This window comes from Haliotis asinina, chromosome 2 (genome assembly GCF_037392515.1).
Source record: "Haliotis asinina isolate JCU_RB_2024 chromosome 2, JCU_Hal_asi_v2, whole genome shotgun sequence".
Lineage (NCBI taxonomy): Eukaryota > Metazoa > Mollusca > Gastropoda > Lepetellida > Haliotidae > Haliotis > Haliotis asinina.
The window spans coordinates 23,626,604-23,647,811 of NC_090281.1; the positions used below are offsets into that span (position 1 = coordinate 23,626,604).

General features: G+C 41.7%; 1 protein-coding gene across 1 annotated transcript in view; it reads left to right on the forward strand.

The window, feature by feature from the left end:
- The first annotated feature begins 3,425 nt into the window (after window positions 1-3,425).
- Window positions 3,426-21,208, forward strand: part of LOC137271654 (uncharacterized) — a 29,291-nt gene continuing 11,508 nt past the window's right edge. The window contains exons 1-2 of the mRNA XM_067804085.1: window positions 3,426-5,806; window positions 11,982-12,050. Coding sequence (XP_067660186.1) covers window positions 3,426-5,806; window positions 11,982-12,050 — 2,450 coding nt within the window. The remainder of the gene's footprint in view (window positions 5,807-11,981; window positions 12,051-21,208) is intronic.

A 21,208-nucleotide genomic window follows, 5' to 3' on the forward strand; every position in this document is an offset into this window, starting at 1 on the left:
CTTTGATCTCACAAATATAAGTCAGTATTCCCCAAGTATTATTCTGATCTGAAGATCTGGACCAACGGCCCCTGGTGCCACATTGGTTGGTCCATCACATATAAGTATTACATACTTTACTAGAGCATGTCTCACTTACGAGGCATGGTGACTATATCAGGTTATGTTTTATCAACAAATGTTTGGTTAAGTGACATGAGCATATTAAATTCTATCTTGTGTGAATAACAGTGATGTTCCTTGGCTTTATATCATTGACACAGATTATCAAAAACTGTACAAATCAGTAAAAAGTAATATTCTGCCTCAATATAACCACAGCTAAAGACTTTACACATTGTTTCATTCCTTTGTACATTAAAATAACTTCGTCACGCCGAAGACACGGTTTCGATTCCCCACATGGGTATAATGTGTGAAGCCTATTTTCTGGTGTCCCAAGCCGTGATATTGGTGGAATATTGGTAAAAGCGGCACAAAACTAAACTCACTCACTAAGATAACTGCTTTCGGCAAAAGCTAAATGTATGTAAATGTGTTATAGAGTTGTAGAAGAGATATTGGGCAGTTCACTTTACAAAAACATGTCTAAACTGCAAGGCATGATAAATAAGGTAGGCTAACTTTCTAAGATATGTTTGGTTAGAAGACATAAATATATCAAGTTTTGTCACAAAAGGATATTTGTAATATTTCTCTACAATGTATCACTGCCGTAGATTATCAAAACTTCACAGATCAATATAAAATGATACTCTGTTTCAATAAAACCATAGTTACAGAGACTTTGCAAGAGACTATTCAATACTGCTTGCTTGGTATGTCTTTCACTACTGTCGGTCAAGGAGTAACGATCAGGGATGATATCAGTTCTTTTAAAAAACGAGGATCCTTTTGAAAACGTAAAGATTATGTTTCCAGACTGTATCTTTTGTCTAAAGCGTGACATAACTAGATGTAGGTTAAAAGATGATTAGATGTCGGGTGGTTTTTAAGGCATTTGCTCGTCACGCCGAAGACCCGGGTTCGGTTCATTACATAGGTACAATGTGTTAAGCCCATTTCTGGTGTTCCCCGCCGTGATATTGCTGGAATATTGCTCACTCACAGGTGTGGTAATGTCAACGTGCTTGGACAACACGCTGGCTCATTTTCAGTTGTGCTAAGGTGAAGAAACTCTGCGATTTATATGCTCAGTTTACAATAAAACATAGTATTCCATCTACACTCAATATTAATACTCAGTTACATCGACCAATCACATGCATCCGTGATATAAGAACCACAACTATTTTTAGTAGCCTTGGCAATGAGTCTGCAGGCTACGCTAACGTTTTCACGAACTCGATGTCATCACAAGTTGACAGAGATTCATAACCGCCATCAAGTTACTTTTTGGAAGAAATTTCTTACTGATATGGAAATGGTTCAGTCACACTTTTATACATGGTGGAGTAATTTGTTTAACAATGATAAATATATAAAATTTCATATCGGGGATCACATTAATTTCCATTTACTTTCACTGGTTTTGTGTTTGTCTACTGTTTCTTTGTTGACCAAGTGGATCCAAATACCCATAGTAACTTGAATGAGGCCCCATACGGTGGCACTCCTTGATACATCTAACCTTTTAGCACACAATCCAATTCTAGACACAAACAACAATTCCTGGATACCATGAGTTACTTCTTAAACTTTCGATGACATTTCAAAATTTATATATTCATTCATGGCTAACGAAACTAACCAACCTTTTTTCACAGTCGTAGAATACCCCTTAATAAACACTCTGTATCTCAAAGTCAGTCATTGAGTGCCCCCGTATCACTGACAAAAGGCGGCAAAGAGTTGCATGTCTAATGTCTCATTCAAAATTCATACCGCCTGATTCAAGCGCAGTAGACGTAGAGTCCCCGAGACCACAAAATTCACACAACTGTTTTTAAGCCAACATGAATCCTGGGTTGGTCAGTAGGAAACTATGCGCTGATTAATATCAGTTGTATCAGGGGATGCATCATCTTCAAAAAGTGGTCAACGCAAGGGACAGGATACGGGGCAATGACCTTCACCATTGTGTTTGACCCGTAATTTCTCCGACGGTATTGCCTGTCGAAACTTGGATCTCCTGGGAGTTATTTGTGCGTGGATGTAATTAATTTGGTAACATAACACAGCGTCCAACCCGGGAAACGTGTGACTATGACCTACATTGACTGGGAGCATGTGCAGAATATCAGGTGATATTCCTAGTTTCTGGTGTTTCTGGAACCAGAGCCTCCGGTTCATCCTCTCGGATAGAGGTTCATATGTGTGATGCCGAAAGTGATATACGTGCGAGAATGTATTTCAAGAAGGTGTCAACATCTGTGATGAAAGTAATACGTTATCAGTTCCACTGTTGAAGAAGTAGAGCAACAAGCTCCTCGTATCAGAACTGACCAGATAGTGATTCTCAAACTCCAAGCCAATATTGGACTCAGTTATATAACATACTCTCAATGAGTCACGGATGTGTAGTGGAGTGTACGGTTGGATAGTTCTGACTGAATAGTTGTCATTTCAAGACGACCATCCATAACTGGTACCTCTGATTGTAACGATGGTGGACATCAACATAAAACAAATCAGGAACATGACACTGATTCTGTCCAAGTCAAATTCGCACGGATATACGAACCCAAAGCACGAATCTTACTTCAGCCACGTACACGCATGTAGAAGATACCTTTCCGAAATACACGTGGGTGTGTGTGCATACCCCGAGGTTAATCTATCCAGATTGGTGAAATCTGGCATTTCATGTGGAATAAACAGTCGGGATGAATGCTGCGCGAACATTTTCTTCAAGAGAGTAAACAAGCATAAGAATGTCGTTTAGGAGATAGTCAAAAGGCTCGCCAACGTGTGCCGTACTGCACCAAAAAGTGTCTGTAAACGTACAGGAAATGGTGATGTTTGCATTACCTATATAGAAACCTTCATTGATCTGTGAGCCGAGGGTGATGCACCTTACATGTCAATACCGACAGGGATGGTTCCTTTGCTGCTCTAACTGCGTGGGTATTACGGAGCAATCAAGGAGACCATGACTTATTGATGCTTCAGGAGTTAGCTAACCTTAGGTAAATGTTCCGGTTCTTTGTTGTGTGTTTAGAGTCGCCAGGGGCACCGACATATATGTCTTTTTCAAGAAATTACGCCCGTGTGCTATGGATCAAACTGGACATAAATGTAAGACCACGACATGTGAACCTAGGTGTTGCATCCCTATTCAGGATATCTCAAGGCTCTTACCCAGTGTAATATTCAGTGTCCCCTGATCACCTAACTAACTAGCATCTAATTCTGTTAAACATTTCACAAAACGTGAATAACTCGGTGTTACTTAGATGGGATAATTCTACCTTTGGGAGAAATGCATGAGGACACTCAGAGCTCAGTCCGAAAACATCATGCAATTCTTACCTGCTTTTAAAGACGGTGGCCTAGATGCGATGAACCAACTGCACACTGACACCCCATTGGTCCCTATGGATGACAAGAGAGATGTATATTCTTGGCCATCAGGCTGGAAAGACCTCCACAAACGCCCCTCTCTTCCTTTAGTTGTGGACGAATCGAAAGATCCTATCAAACTGAAGGAGGATAACCATTTGGGGGCTAACCTTCCTCGGTTGCCTTCCTGTAAAAGTTCCGAAAATCGTTCTTTGGATGGCAATATCCAACAAAGGAGGCAGACATTGAAACGTCAAGGAAAGATCTATGTTGGTATCGGTTCCATATTTCCGCCATTGCCTGAAACTGTTGTTAGTCTTTCCTTGGAAGAAGCTCCCGAAGGAGCTAGTGCAGCAAAGTACACAGACGTTGAACTTCATCGACAGCCATCGTTTCATAATGAACTTTCTAATGGTTCTCAAGTTCGCAGTGATGAGACTTCAAGCAAGATTGACATCCTTATTTTGGATAATGAACTGAAGGGACAGGCGCCAAAACAGGACGTAGGTTATGCTATTTATCACAATGGAATGTACTTCGAGGTACGAGACAAACAAGATTCTAAACCTGCTGTTGATAAGCATGAACTGAGACTTAGCCCCGGTAATGAGAGACAAATGCAGGAAGAATACATCAGTGAACAGTTGAGGAAATCACCTTCATTCACATACGATCATGGTGACCATCTTCATGTCAACACAGAGCAGTACAATCACCCATCGAACAGCCTTGATTACTCAACATCTACGAGGAAAACTGTCACATTTACTCCAGAGCTAAGTGTGGATGTTGAAGACAAGGCAAATGTAGGGAAACTTTCTCCTCTGTCTCACAGGGGCTGCTATCGGTTTAAGGACACATTATCACCAGACAAGAAGGAAAGGACCTGTTCTCAAACAAACAGAAGCGGAGGCAGTCCGGGAAAAGACAGCCTACGAATGACAGCCGAAACATCGCGTCATTTGCATGTGACTCAAGGTGACAATACGTCGGAAAGGAAAGGTAGTCCATGGAAGAAGAGATTTCAAGAAAGACTGGAACTAATAAATAGACGTATTGCAGAGGAAGCAAAGGGTGAACCTAAGACATGTGAATTCCCCCTTAGAGGAGCTAGATCGCCAAGGATTGTGATAGATAAAACCACTCGCGAAACTGTGAAACGGACTGTAGAAAGTGAACATAGACATTCTCAGTCGTCAATAAAAAATGGCGGGTTTCGTGAGAAAAAAGCTTCGTGGACAGCTCGTAGCAATCAGTCTGAAGTCCTCGTTGACCAAACAGGTGCCGAAAGCAATTATCTAAATCTCCGGGGGACGTCAGTCCATGTCAGGAAGGACAGACGGGATGGATCAAACGATTTTAGACGTCAGGGGAATCGACAGGTCATGCTGACATCAAGTGGCGTTGGGATCTCTGAAGGTGGACACAAACTTAGCTCCAAGGTAGCTGCCACTGCAACACGCAGGACGGATTATGTGTTCCAGTTCTCCAAAACGGAAACTCCTGTATCCACTGGGAACAGAGTGCCAAGGAGTGGCGGTATAGAGGAATGGTCGGTGGAGTACCTTGGAATGGACGCACACAAGTATAACAAAGACAAAAACATGTTGAAACAATTTGGAGATGTTCGAACCCATGGTTCCACCCGTGATTCTGCCAGCCATAATTATAGTGGAGGCTTTGAAAGAAGATCGGGTTTTGCGAAGGATGACTTGCTTTCAGCAGGACAAAGAAATATTCAGATGCCTGTAGTTGTGCGTGTGAATTCAACAAATGGACATGACAGAAATGAAATGGTAACTCTTCCGGTAACAGGAAGACGCGATGAACAAGACAGTGCTAGACGAAGCCCTACCATTGACAGAAACAGGTTGTTTGTTGGCTCTACTGTCCAAACTCACAAACGAAAACTGTCAAGACGAGGGGAAAAGATCAGAAGGCGTTTTAGCAAAAGCAAGCTGTTGTCGAGTAGAACTAGTTCTGATAAAGTACATAAGAAGGTTTCTTCATCAAGGATCGATGAAGACGTGGAAGTTGAACACATTATGAACAGACGTTTGGAGACGAGTTTCGAAGCCCCTGTGTTGGTAGTGGAAACTGATGTAGACTCAAATGTGAGCTCATTAGGGGTTACGAGTCAACCACGAGAGGTCAGTGATACACCGAGTGACACGTCATACCTAAGCGTCAAACACACTAACTCTGCAAGGTCGTCGTCGGTAAACTGGGGAGATAACTCTGGTGAGGAGGCTGAGGGAGACGGAGAGGAAGATGATCTTGGAAATCTTATTCGGGTATCACAAGTGTAAGTATAGCTGTGTTTAAGTGTTAAATACTAAAAGGCATATCTACATGGTGGCAGAAGACCAGTGCATGATATTGGTCAATATGAGTGAGTGAGTGAGTTTAGTTTTACGTCGCACTTAGCAATATTCCAGCTATATGGCGACGGTCTGTAAATAATCGAGTCTGGACCAGACAATCCAGTGATCAACAACATGAGCATCGATCTGCGCAATTGGGAACCGATGACATGTGTCAACCAAGTCAGCTAGTCTGACCACCCGATCCCGTTAGTCGCCTCTTACGACAAGCATAGTCACCTTTTATGGCAAGCATGGGTTGCTGAAGGCCTATTCTACCCCGGGACCTTCACGGGTCTGGTCAATATGTATAAGTGTTGGCGTGAGATATACATTTTAATGGATCAATATGGATGTTAATGATGAACATTCTGTAAACACACAAATATATGCACCCATGTTACATATTGCTTTAAAACAGTGTGTTTTACGCCGCACTCAACAATATTCCTGCTATGTGGCAGCGATCTGTAAATAATCGAGTCTATGCCAGACAAAACAGTAATCGACAGCATGAGCATCGACCTACACAACTTCGATACGGTGACATGTGTCCACCAAGTCAGCGAGCCTGTCCACCCGATCCCGTTAGTCGCCTCTTGCGACAAACATGGGTTTGAGAAGATCATTTCTAAGCCGGATCTTCATGGGTGAGCTTCAAGACAAGAACAAGACATGATTATTCAGTGGAGGTGTATTTGATGCTCGCACCATTATTGTGGTCCAGACCTTTACTTGGCAGTCTGTTGCTGCAAGTGTTTTCATCCTAGGTAGTTTCAATAACGATTGCATTTTTTTAAATTAAGTCATAACCAGTTTTCAAGTGTCACCAGTTCACTTACTGTCCAACCAACATTAGAATGAATGAGCGAAAGACGCGTTTGCGAAAGGAGAAGGGGGCGTGCCGTGGATTGATCCACTACCTACTCGAAAGGGGAACAGGCTTGAATACTTAGCGCACGTGCTTTTTGTGTTCCTTGCAGTAATCACAATTCTACGCTATGATTCGGAAGCGTAATGTTTCTGCTCGATTATTTGTATACTACTTTCTTGTAGAGTGGAGTGTGAAAAGACTAGTAAACGCTGCAGGTATTTGAAACTTATCATGTCGCACTCTACACTGGGTAAAAGGGGTGAATTCACTCATTCACAAAGACGCGATATTGCCTACAATATCATTCAGTACTCGTATATTATTTCCGACAGAACACAGTGCACAAAAAAACCAGCGATGCAACAAGTCTATCTGCCAGTGCCTTGCACAAAATAAATGACGCAAGTAAATGCGTTGCAGCGATGGATACCAGTAAGTTCGCAAGCCCCGGGAAAGTGCTATTCATACCGAAGGAAAAACTGAATATGGTGATTTTGATAAGTGCTCAATTCGCCAGTGCATTCAACACTGCTACACAGGAACCAAGCCAACACTAACAAGCATTATGAAAATGGCTGCTGATGATTTGGGATAAACATGAAGTAAAGAAACAATGCGTACATGTTAAAGAAAAATTGGTTTCCAATGGCGGAGAACACGTTGAGACAGACAGGTCCTAATGGAGAGAAAAAGTATTGTTGCATGCGGTTTGAGATATCCCAGAATGATTCGCCAGTACCTTGAAGAAAACCGTCCAATCGTGTACAACAACGAAACATGGGTACACGCCCACCACATGGTATCAAAACGTTGGCAAAGTGATGAGGCGGGAGCAGTTGGAGGTATTCGGATAACATCGTGGACAGATCCAAGATTAATTTTAGTCCATGCTGGTACATGTGAGGGGTTCATTCCTAATACTTCTTTGATATTCAAAGGAAAACAAAAGAGAGGCGATTACAATGACAAAATGAATTTCAACAATTTCTCTAAGTGGTTGCAAGAAACACTTATTCCTAATCTGCTCCAAAACCCAGTAATCATAATGGACAATACCCCTTACCATGACGAACAAATAGACATAGCTCCAGCAACTGCCAGTCAGAAAGATTAAATCAAATCATGGCTACAAAGACATGATACACCTTTTACACAACCAATGTTGAAGGCTGAATTGCTTGCACCTGTGAAATCACGTCCGCGTGGCCCCGTAGATCATATCGATGAAATTCTGAAAACCCATAGACACACTGTTCTCCGATTACCTCCCTATCACGCCGATTTCAATGCCATAGAAATAAGTTGGGCGATTTTGAAAAATGAAACTGAGTCCCAAAATTTAGATTTTAAAATGGCCTCTACACAGAAGGCTTGTGAAGAACGATTGTTATGTTTAGGCCAGGGGATTGGTCAGACTGTTGCAGACATGTAATGGAAGCTGAAGATCGTTACTGGCATCGAGAAATTGCCCTAGAAGGTGGAATAAGAAAAGTTGTCACCGAACTTGGCGTCGATACTGATGGCAATGATGTCAGTGATATTGATGACTTGTAGCAGATTCAAGAGACTTACAAATAGCAGATAAACTACAACTGAGTAATCAAATTACTGAGTTTTGTACACCGTTATTAGTACCCGTTTTGAATTTACATGAATTTTTCATTCCCATCGAGGACAGCACAAACGTATTTTCCATACAATATTGTTGAGTTGTGTATGGAAATCGCCAATCGCAAAATAGCAAATAGAAACCATTCCAATAGAGCAGGGGTAGACTGACATGCTTCAAAGCAGTTTATCGCTTGACATACCCTCGGCCCCTTAATGGTAAAATAGACCGCACCGCTTTTCAGATTCACGGGTTCAACTGACAGGTCGGCATTATTCATACATATGTAAGTTCGTCTCACAGTAGTATAATGTCATTGATTTACTCCCATTAGATAGACATTCCACTTGTCACATTGGACTAGGGATTAATTAGAGTATCACCCATATATAAATGGGAGTGTCCTTAGGAAAACCGTTATTGTGTATAAATATGTTGGAGTTATTTTTGATAGAAGATATTCTTTTAAATGATGTATATCAACTTTCGGTCATCAAGCTACTGAAGCCATGCATCTTGTTTAACGGGGAATCGAATGTTGAACTTATCTATACAATGCCCACTATATATCTTTGATTCAACGGTGAAACCGGTCTTGTTGTACGATTGTGAAATTTGGGGACATGTTTTTATACCCCGTCTGACTATTGGAATGTCTGACAAATACGTTCCCGCGATGGGTACCAGTACCTTGCCAGGAATATAACAAAACTGTTTTGATAACTGTACATGCACGTGGAACGCAGTGGTTTATGCGACATGAACTACAAGTATCGAGGACGAGAGAAGCACTTGATGTCGGCAAGATGATGTTTGTACTTCCGGTCCTCAGTCCAAAATACGTTACAGAAGCTCACAAAACAAATTACAGTTCAGGTACTAGTAACAGATTGCTTCTAAAAATAAAAGCATGCTTTACACAAAGCGCCAGATTACGTATTACATTTTTTCAGAACAGAATAGAATCAAAGGCAGGTGAAGGATCTTTTTACAGATAACTGTTTAATTCCATTCCTTTGGCAGTGTTCCATCTGTATGGAAACTAGTACTTTTGCCATGTCCACTGGCATCGACTAGTGGTATTCTCGCAAAATGGAATTACCACTACTTTTTTAATGGTATATTATTGAGCTCTTGGTAATTTCTACCTGGGAAATAATACTTTTGTAAAATAAATATTGTAGTTAAACGTTGCATCATGTTTAGTGAGACAATAAATAAATAATGTCTTGTAAACAGCCTAAACACCTTCTTTTACGTTTCATTCAAATAAATATTTTAACATGCCAAACCTACTAATGAAACTTGCATTACTGTAAATAAAACACAACCATTTCACCATGTAGACTATTTTTCCAACTCCCTGAATATACTCTATCTCTTCTACAAGAAAGTCTGGCACCCTCTTGGCAGCAAAAGAACAACAGACAAGTAATTAAATCGATGTAGAGACGCCTAATCTAGGTAAAACACAAGGATTCTCACGCGATAGTACCTGAATCAATAAGAAGTAACCGATCCCCCACTTTCTTTCACTGGAAATCGCCTTGGGTGTTGACGGACGCCAGGTCAGGCGAGGATGGGCAAGAGAAAGTTTCCCCGACATGTTCCAGCATTAGTATTGTAAGTATGAAACTTATCTCTGGCACTGAAATCCGTGTACCAAGAAACATGAGTAATACGACTTTGCAGTTTTTAATGCTGTTTTCACTTGCTACCGATATATGCGATAATACCAGTTTCGAAACAAGGGTGGGGCCGATAAAGCGATAGTGATGTTGTTACGACAAAATGTCTGTAAAATCTTCATCTGGTGGATCCACTATATTGGATGATACATGCTCGACACATCCTGCATACTAATGATCAAATTTCGTGTGGCTGCCCTTGGTATTGTCTTCCATTTCGCCTGAACCCAACACAACATTGGGCTATGTTGGTGCTTGGCGTACACGATACGCCTGGAGAAGCCCTATTAGAAACATTTCAGCGGACTTAACGGGCCACTGCAATGTCTGCATGTCTTCACGCCAGACGGTGATTCACGATTTAGTCGACTGGTGAAGATCCTGGTTGTAGTCTTTAGCGACCAACTGGATGGAGTGGTCAGACTCACTGACATGGTTGACACATGTCATCGTGGGCCATTTGCATTGACTGACGCTCATGCTGTTGATCGCGTGCAGACTCGACTGTTTACAAACCGCTGACATATAGCTGGAACAGTGTGGACACACGAAAAAAAACCCGGACTTGAACGTCATCACAATCATCGTTGAACCTATCCCCTATCAGTCTCCGTACCCTCGTTCCGCCATCGAGCAGCAGCCATGATTGATCTGTCGTTCAGTTGTCCTACATCCCCTGGCAATCAAGCGGTATTCGCTTTTTAGGGTTGTAGAGGCTGTGGGGTAGCTTAGCGGTTAAAGCGTCCGCTCGTCACGCCGAAGATTCGGGTTCGATTCCCCGCATGGTGCCCACCGCCGTGATATTGCTGGAATAGTGCCAAAACCGGCGTAAAACTATATTCACTCAAGTACTCTTAGTGTTGTAATTCGTTACATCAAGTACGGTCCTTTTAGGATAGCATGGAGTGAGTGAGTGAGTGAGTTTAGTTTTACGCCGCAGTCAGCAATATTCCACCTATATGGCGGTGTATAGCATGGACGATTGATTGGATCGGTGTCAGACTGACGCTGAACTACCGGCTGATGACGCGAATAGTCGAGCCATTCAGGCAGGTAGGTTCCATAACTCAAGAGGAGTTTTGTTAACCACTGTGTTTGTTAATGTAAATCCGACGTGAAAGGACCACTTCCACATATGATGAGATCGTGTTAGATGTTATCATGTAGGCTAGCATAAAACACTTACTTCTGTACTGTTACCATACCTAGGTCAGGTCAGATTTGGTCTGTAGCAACCCATTCTTGTCGAAAGAGGAGACTTAGGGGGTTAGATGGTCGGAGCCCTGCTTCACAAAGCTACCGTAGATCCACAACTCAACGGTTTCGTAAGTCTATGTTACATGTGCTATCGTATCCCAATCGCTTAGATCGATGTTCATGCTGTTGATCACTGGATTGTCTGGTCCAGACTCGATTATTTAGAGACCTGGGTCATATACCTGGATCAGCGTTGTGTCCTGCATTAAACAACAAACAAACAAAGGGTAACTTTTTTAACACTTGCACGATGAGGTCAACGTGACAAAGGTCTGTTTGAACAAACGATGTCAGTAATTCTTTGATTTACTGGCTACCACAAGATGCATCTAACTCAGGCATACAAACCGTGTATTAATTCCGACAACCCCATCCCAGAGAAATACTTAAAAATCAACGAGGCAGTTTTTATTACGCATTTCGTAAATATTTCACAAATTTGCTTCATATTTCCAGCCGCGTTTCGTGGCAAGTTAATTAACTTTCCCTCTTCCCGTTCTGTTTTTTGCTCATCTTTCATGATTGATGGCTTCTTGGCGTGCGGTGGTGGAGTTGATGGCTAATATAAAGCTACCTCCCACCTTAATAAGCAGTCACCTGTAACACCTACCTAGATTCGAGCAGGGCATGTCTGTGGTGTTCTTCACAACAATTCAGTGGAAACCATCATGTTCTTGTTCTTATTGCAGGAATTTTTCGGAAAAGGATAAACTGCGGAAGCAAAGTCGTCCTGATCCTGTCAAAGAACCACGGAAATTGTGAGTAAATGTTTGACTTTTGACGGAATAACGTGTGTCTTTTACAGCGTCTTCAAGAAGGAAAGACTTGGAGGTAACGGTTTCGACAGTAGACTCCGTACCTCCCCCCTTCCTCTCTCTCTCTCTCTCTCTCTCTCTCTCTCTCTCTCTCTCTCTGTGTGTGTGTGTGTGTGTGTGTAAACCTGGAACGAATAAAAGAACACTTATTAGTTATATGAAACCACGAGTTTCTTGCAGGAACACAGGAGGACGAGAAATTAGAAGTTATTTGGAATCCTTTCGCCCTAATTCTGCTTTTTCAGCACTTTTATTTCACCAAAGTTATCAAGGCCTGTGTCACTACTGGCCTTCCTCCCACAAGCAGACCACGCCGTGACATGACTACAAGGTAGCCCTAAACTGAAAAACTGAAGTCAGTCATGTTTGGATTATTGTCAGCATCATAGCATATATCGGATATCTCTATTGACTTTGAACGTACTTCAATCTCATTAAAAGGATTTGGCACAAGTTGTCACAACTTACATATAGGGGTGGCGGGGTAGCGTAAAGGTGAAAGCGTTCGGCCGTCACGCCGAATATACAGGTTCGATTCTCCACATAGGTATGATGTCGGAAGACCAAACATGGTTTCTAGTGCTGCAACATTGCTAAAAGCAGTGACAAAACATGCCCACTTGCCCACCCCCTCACATTTGCATTGCCTTCTCCTTTCATTTCCGTAACTCGTTGTAAACATATTCTTTACCTATGTATGTAGAACGTATAAGATACTTATTCAAGTTTGATAAGGATCAAGATTTGTAGACATCTAAACTGACATCCAACAAATGCAGATTTGAATATCCCGGTACTATACTCAATGATTGGGTAACCCCACAAGGCATCAATTTCATAGTGAACTGAGAGTGAGTGAATGTAGTTTTACGCCACTTTCAGCAATATTTCAGCACTATCATTGCGGGGCACCAGAAATGGGCTTCACACATTGTACACACGTTGGGAATCGAACCTGAATCTTCGGAGTGACGAGCGAACGTTTTAACCTCTATGCTACCCCACCTAGCGAGACATGGGGTCATCCATGACACTGAAACCTAGTGTTTGAATTATTATGAATTAATTATCGTACATTGTACGTCAAAGAAAGAAATCTATTGAGGGCCAAAACATCGTCTTACGAGCGCAGAATTGGGCTCATGCACGTGCATGCTTGAAACTACCACAATTTGATCAGCAGTGCATGGAATCTACCCAACTATATGCGGTTGTTGGACATCTCTCTCTCGATTGCAGCAAGACGTCAGCCGTCACGTCTTGGCTCAGAAATGACCTGCGGAACGACACTAGCGTTAACGTTTCTACTTTCTGTGAGGATGACCTCCGGCCACGAAGGCTATATGCATCAGCATACCACAGACCCGACACCATAGGCAGCCATGTTTGGATTGGGCCCAGGGTCAGATGGACAGGCCAAGAGACGGATGTTTCACCGCTCGTAACTGATGATGTTGTCCAGATTTCCCAAATCGCCGTGATGAGTGTTCAGCACACATGATTCCAACTACCGTTGTGGCTGGCTCTGTATCGCAATTTGGGTAATTTGGGTAATTTGGGTTGTATCGTAATGCCGGGGTTGTTTATGTCTGCTAAGAACTGGAGACCATTGCCAGCCTGGATTTGCCAGATCGGTTACAGACCTCAATTCTATTGAACACACGCGGAACGATCGCCCTCCTACATCGCACCGACCTTCCGGCAGTTCTGCAGGAACTCGGCAATGCAATCCAGATACTTAGTTCAAGCTGATGCTGCTAGGCAGTGATTAAATCACGTGTATGACGCGCTACTAAGTGTTGTGTACCTTAGACAATGATCTGGTTGACGTGAATGCAACGTTTTACTTTTTGTCTTACCTCTGCCATTTTGACGGATGATTTTACTGTTGATTGGTCCCGTACATTTTGTTGCAATTGTGTGCCACATGTCTCCATGCAAGATTAACTTTGGTTATTTTGTGGTGGGTATGACAATGTAGCGTTGGGATGTTTTAATGTTTGGTATAAGATACGTTTTATCATCCAAAACTGTGTTCCACGGGAATTATTGTTTGTGTGACATCAAACGATATCTCCTGTGCGCTTTGACAGCAGACAATGCCCGGAAAATGCTATGATGTCATTTAACTTGATGACGTCACAATGCTATGACGTTGTTGCATTGCAAATCTAATGCCAGACTGGTGGAGTGTTCAGAGATGTACATTTTTCATTGAAAACTAATGAATAATGGTTTTGGATAAGAAATAGAATCTCACCCTCCTGTCTACTGATATCAACTCGTTGATAAAGGTAAAAAGTATATTTGTTACTTTATCAACTCCTGTTGATATATTTGTTCATTAGTAAACACTTGGGTGAGATTCTCTATGTATGTACGGATAAGTGTCTACCATGATGTTAAAAGCAAAATAGTTTACAATACACGATCCCATTCGTTACACTGTTTTCCTCTTGTACACAGTTACTATCGTCGACATCCAATCGAAGGGAGATAACTCTACCAAATCTCCACTTTAGCTGACGGACATTTCCCTTAATGCACTAGGGTTAAACCAATGGAATTGACACCTACAGATGTAATCGATATCTTTGAGCTAAGGTTTTTACAGGTGCATGTCTATAAATATAGTTGTATCTAGGGTGATCGTCTTGCACCCAAAAGAGATAACAAGCTGTGTTACTTGCGTTTCTACAGGCTCGCAAGATGGAGATTAAAACGTGTGTGTACAGGATCTACAGATTAATCATTGATAACTTTACACAAAACAAAAGTCTTACAAAATCTGGTGCTGCTGTTCATACCTCGTGTACATGTAATCGGATTTGAAACATTTTAACTGAGATGTGGACCAGACCTGTGACGACATATCGTACTATCGATAATCGTGATATTTTATCGAACGATAAATATTTCGATAATATTTTTCGTATCGTGATACGTATCACTGACATTAAAATTGTTGATTTTCACAAGAAATTGACGATTATGTCAAAATATACACTGTTACTTAATATCAAAATATACGTTCTTTAAAAACAATAACTAAAGATATATATGGTGCTTCGGATCGTATCGTATCGTTGCTAGACATCGCGATACGTATTGTATCGTGAATTTTCTGTATCGTGACATCTCTAATGTGGTTAGAGTGAAAATTGTCATCGTGGAACACGACGTACATATTTTCAATATGTTTGAAAAATGAAAATTTAAAACCTGTTTTGTGCGATAAATTATAAACATAGTAAATAGTAAAAAAATAGGCTGGAAAACATTTATCATATTATCGCCTTGACTCAAGTAGGAATGGGATAAAATTGTCGCGTGCGTCGTCCGTCCGCCTGTCTGTCCGTAATCATTTTGTCATACCGAAACATAAGTGACTGTCTCATTAGCCTATTCAGACAATGACCTACTTTTCAGATGATCCGAATTTTCTCGTGTGAAAGTGTAAATTGACACCACAAACAACTCTGGTTAAACTGAATTCCACTTTCTTGTTTCATAAGAAAATGGTATTTACAAATGAATTTCAATTTTAAACTTTAATTGCACCGTCATTCTCTACTTTATGTCGAGGTTGAGGCAGCATACCTTAACTATGGAATCACAGATTGCCCCTGTCTGATGAGGTTGTAAAACGATTTACAATGCATCTGGCTTACTAGTTAAACCTGTTATGTGTTGTTTTGCGCTTATTGAGCGTAGTTCTGTAACGAACAATGAGGTTGATGTAATAACAGTTCCGTCAGAGACCGCTAAACTTTTCTAGCGGCAGAGCCTCGTTTTGATATTTCCACGATTTCCAGGTTTCTGTTTATCAGAGCTCGCTGTACGACATAGCACGCCGTACGACGTATTTACTAGGATTAGAAGGAGCTTAGTTTTGCAATATACAACTGCGCAGACATATCAAATCACACTGATTAATATTTATGCATCCAGTTAAATGACATAGTCTAAAATACTGGACTGGTTATCGCATTAAGCTGCGCAATAGTACAGAGCCAAGTAAACAGGAAACGAGACTGTTCTGTAATCAATGTTTTGACATGTCCCGAGCCGTCTGGTATTTGCGGAATTTTGGCATATTTAATGTCTCGATTTCCATGGAATTGTGGTGGGCGTAGTCTCAAAAGGAAGGGGTGGGTTTCGTTTCCAAACCACTACTCGAAAACCGTCTAATATCTTTCTACAAGACTTGTCATATATATGGAACTAGATCTTGAAGTGGTGCCTTTTGCTATTTATAAATTTTTTGGCACTTACATTTTACATGATTTCCGTGGAACGACTTTAAGTTACTGTCAGATAATTTGTTGTTTCAAATTTGTGGGGATCATTTGGATATAAGGTAGAAATCTAAACAGAGGCATTAAAATACATTAACATCCAAACACACGTGGCGATGTAAGACGACAGCAGCAAGGAATTTAATGTCCAAAGTTACAACGCACATATAAAATGTAGCGGAAATAATTTCCCCACACATATTTGAAATTAGAATTCAACCTTAACTGTAGCTTTGTCACAGAGTAATAATATTAAATGAGGTCAATCTATCACTGAAATACAATGGGTTTTTTTACTTCACTGCCGACATGCAATCAAAGAGAGATAACTCTACCTAATCACTCTTCCATTTATGTTCTAGGATAAAATCAATGGAGTTGACACCTCTAGATGTAATCGCTATCTTTGAAGTACGACTTCCACAGGTACATGTCTATATATATGATTGTATCTAGGGGGATCGTCGCCCTCTATTGAGAAATATCACAAGCTCCATCTGTCTCAAACTGAGCTATTTGAGCTTCTGCTGGATCCTAAAATGAACACTGAAATGGTTAAGGCTAAATAAAAAAGTGAAATGTTCCTCGGGCATCGGCGCGTCACTTTTATCTGTGCGAGTTACAATTTTTTATTGTCATTTAAAAGAGTAATTTTGACATGGCCGCGTCCCGATCATCAATTTGTAACACTCTAAAAATGAGTGTCTGTAAGAACGAGTATCGCTGATTCTACAACTCATTAACACGTGCTAAACTTCCTAAGCTTAAAAAATAGAAATGTGTTCCTCCCGCGTCACCTTTTTTCTATAAAAAACGTGCTGCCACCCTCGTCACTTTTGAAAAAAAATGTACCAGCGAAACATTTAATTTTTTATGCAGCCTAATCTTTCGTTTCAACTGAAATAGTATTCTTAGCAAATATAAACGAATTTATGACTTTGACTTAACGAATTTATGTCTTTGAAGTCAATGATATTCTTCAACCTGTTGATTTCTGTCCATGACTTGTTGCCGTGTGTCCGTAGCCGGTGCCGTGTGAAGGTGTTAATGCAAGGCGTACGTGTCGGGAAACGAATCATGAAATATTCACGCTTTAATGCCAGATCTGTCTTGATGAAGCAACAGTGTGGAACACACCCTGCATAATCTGTTTCGCCTTTTTCGGAGAAACAGCTGTAGGAGGGCGTTTCGACACATCATCATCGTCGTCGTCGTCGTCATCATCGTCGACGTCATTATCATCATCTTCACCATCGTCGTCGTCATAATCATCGTCATCATCGTCAGCATTGCCGTCGTCATCATCATCATCATATGCTGAACCCTGTGATTTCCAAAATCTGTTAAAGAACACCCAGAGGATTTTGATTGATCTGTAAAGTCTTCTGAATAGTACATAATTATACAGTATTTGGTGTTGTCATCATCACCAGTCACGTACCTACAGTCACATACCTGTTAGTGGGACACACGTTTAGATGAATGGTTTTGTCAGGTATATAAGGGGACTAGATATTCCGTTGATAGGGCTACCATTGTAGCAAATGGTCGAGACATGATGGACGTGGCACCGAATAGTTTTAAAGATGCCCGTATAGATAAGTTAGAATGGCATTGTCAGCGATGAAGATTGTTCATCAAATGGCTACCTCGGATCAGAGGTGTAGTTGAATATAAGCCACGGTACACCTATAGATTACAACGACCTATAAACGAGGAGTAACGAATGCTCCTAACGGCAACCGGGGTACACCTATAAACGAGTAGTAACGGATGCTCCTAACGGCAACCGGGGTACACCTATAAACAACACCTATAGCAGTTACAACAAAAGGCGTCCATTAGCAAATTAGCGTCTACGGTACTGGCAGCGACAGAGCAGTACATATAACGAGAACAGCCCAGTGCAGTAGATTGTGATAGCCGTGTATTGACCGGCAATGAAAATCGATGCCCAGTGAAAGACAACGATGCTTCGCTTAGCGACGTTGTTTATTCTTCTATCTTTAGTCACTGAACGCCGTCATGACCAATTATTAAAACATGCAGGTCGTATCGACTTAAAGACCTCCTGTCTTCAACACAGATCAGGAGGTGGGGTCAGTAAGCGTGATGTCAGTGACGGTGGTCGTGGGAACGGTTAGCAACGTAACCCCGGTCACTGGGCCAGTGATCCAGGTGTGTTCATGGACAACCCGATTTAACCTGGAGCCGAGCCAGCCGTTGCTTGGTGAATTCATATCTGACTTCACTGACCAGGTTGCCTGACTGCACGTTTGATGTAACATTATATTCCTGGAGAGGTCGCTCTGGTGCTGATGTTGGTGCTGGATGCGGAACACGATCTAGATGGATTGTCACACTGATGTGGATGTTAAGTAGAAAGTACTTGTACAGCTTAGTGGATAGCTGATAATGATGTTGAGTCTGAACTTCTAATACACTGGATGTTAACGGACATGGATGATAAGTATCAAGAGTAGTGCCTCGTTGATTTGTGAACTACTACAGCTTGAGTATTCTGTAGAATGTTCGTATATCTGACTGTCGATTGTTCAACAGCGGATGTATTTTTCCTTAACAAGAATGTGTAATAATTTATAATCTACCCGGGCAACGTACTTCTTGGTGCTAGTCTCTCTGAAGATCACTTCAGAGTCTGGACAGTTATACTGACGGGATTATACTTCACTTCAGCTCTTGCTGTGGACGGGAGCGTGAAGAATGCCATACGTATGTGGAACTAGTCACAGAGATCAGCGTGGTGATGTTGTTAAAAGGAAGATGGCCTGTAAATAATTTCTACACAAGTTCTACTGAAAAGATGTGAACAAAACAGTTAAGTTTCGAAACAAAGAATATCAAGTTGATCACCAGGCATACCAAGTCTTCTGCGTTGATCACCAGGCATACCAAGGCTCCTGCGTTGATTACAAGGCATACCAAGGCTTCTGCGTTGATCACCAGGCATACCAAGGCTCCTGCGTTGATTACAAGGCATACCAAGGCTTCTGCGTTGATCACAAGGCATACCAAGGCTTCTGCGTTGATCACAAGGCATACCAAGGCTTCTGCGTTGATCACCAAGGCATACTAAAGCTCCTGCGTTGATCACCAAGGCATACCGAGGTTCCTGTGGTGATCACAAGGCATACAAAGGCGTTTACGTTGATTACAAGGCATATGACGTGTACTGCTTTGATCACAAGGCATATCGAGACTAGTTTGTTATTCACCAAATATATCAAGGCTATTGTGTTCATTACAAGGATTACCAAGGCTCCCGTGTTGATCACAAGGCATACCAAGGCTCCTGCGTTGATCACCAAGGCATACCAAGGTTCCTGCGGTAATCACAAGGCATACCAAGGCTACTGCGTTGATCACAAGGCATATCGAGACTAGTTTATTACTCACCAAATATATCAAGGCTATTGTGTTCATTGCAAGGCACAGCAAGGATCCTGCCTTCATCATAAAGCATATTAAGATTGCTGGTTTCTTCACAAAACATTTCGAAATTTACCCTTTTTGACGTTTCAACGTCACGCCACCAACAATCATTTCTTGGGCAATATAACTGTCATCTCACTTTGGAAACCTGATAAACGGGATAACAGCTGAACAATTAAGATTATTTCCATTCCGGCATGGTGGCAAAGCCAGGTACGTAATGACGTTTCCATGTACGTGAACAACAAAGTGAAATCAGTTCCATAGAGTGCACAAGGAACCTGCTTTCACCAAGCCTGCATCAACATTTTATGATGTGGAAAGCAATGATCATGATTTATTCAATGGGAACTACAGATCAGTTACCGATACTGAGATGGAACGCTCATTCGCAGGTTACTCATTAGTAATCTTGTGAGTGATTTGACATGAAGACTTTTAAAACATCAGTAACGAAGAACCCGTGCGATGGTGCGTGTCGGCATGGAGGACTGGCGCGCTGGATGTTTACATGTATATTTAATCACGTATCTAAGTTAAAAAGAAGACTGAGTGGAGGTCACTTGACACATTATATATTGAGCCACAAAACCCTAGGTGAAGTAAACGAGAGATAATTTCTGAGCTCTCCAGGACCGAACGTGGTGACTGGCAGTGAAAAAAAAACATTTTGGAGCTCGGGGACGAGTGACCTTGACCTACCTATGACCTTGGACGTGCCTCTACATGCACGTCACTATGGCGTCCGGAGATTTACCAACCGCAGTTGCGAATGAGTTGTCGTCCTACCCGTTGCAATTTATGGTGACAATGCCTGTAAAACGGGCTTCTTGTGTTTTGGACTCGAGTCCAAGTGGGTCGCAATCTAACTCAACTCCTAGCCCGGAAATTGACTTCAAAGACCCGGATTATATGATGCCTGCGCAGGTGCGGGAAGTGCTCCAACAGGAAGGGTTGAGTAAAGTGGCGCTAGATGTCGCTCTGGGCGAGAGGGAACTCCTTCATAAAAAAGCCAGATACATGACACACCTTGAAAGTCTTAAACGGTAATGAGTGCATGAAGTTTAACGTCGCTTTGAACAGTATTGTCGTTATATCCCCCGGAGTCATCTTAACATCGATGACTCGTGAGGATCCAAACTGAACTTCAGTAAGCCATGCTTGTCGAAAGAGGCAACAAACGGGTGGTCAGGCTTTCTGGCTTGGTTGACACATGTCGTCTTATCCCAGTTACGCAGATCGATGCTCATGTTGTTGATCATTTAATTGTGTGGCCCAGATTCTATTATTTACAGGTCGTCGCCAAATAGCTTGAATGTTGCTGAGTGCGGCGTAAAACTAAACTTACTT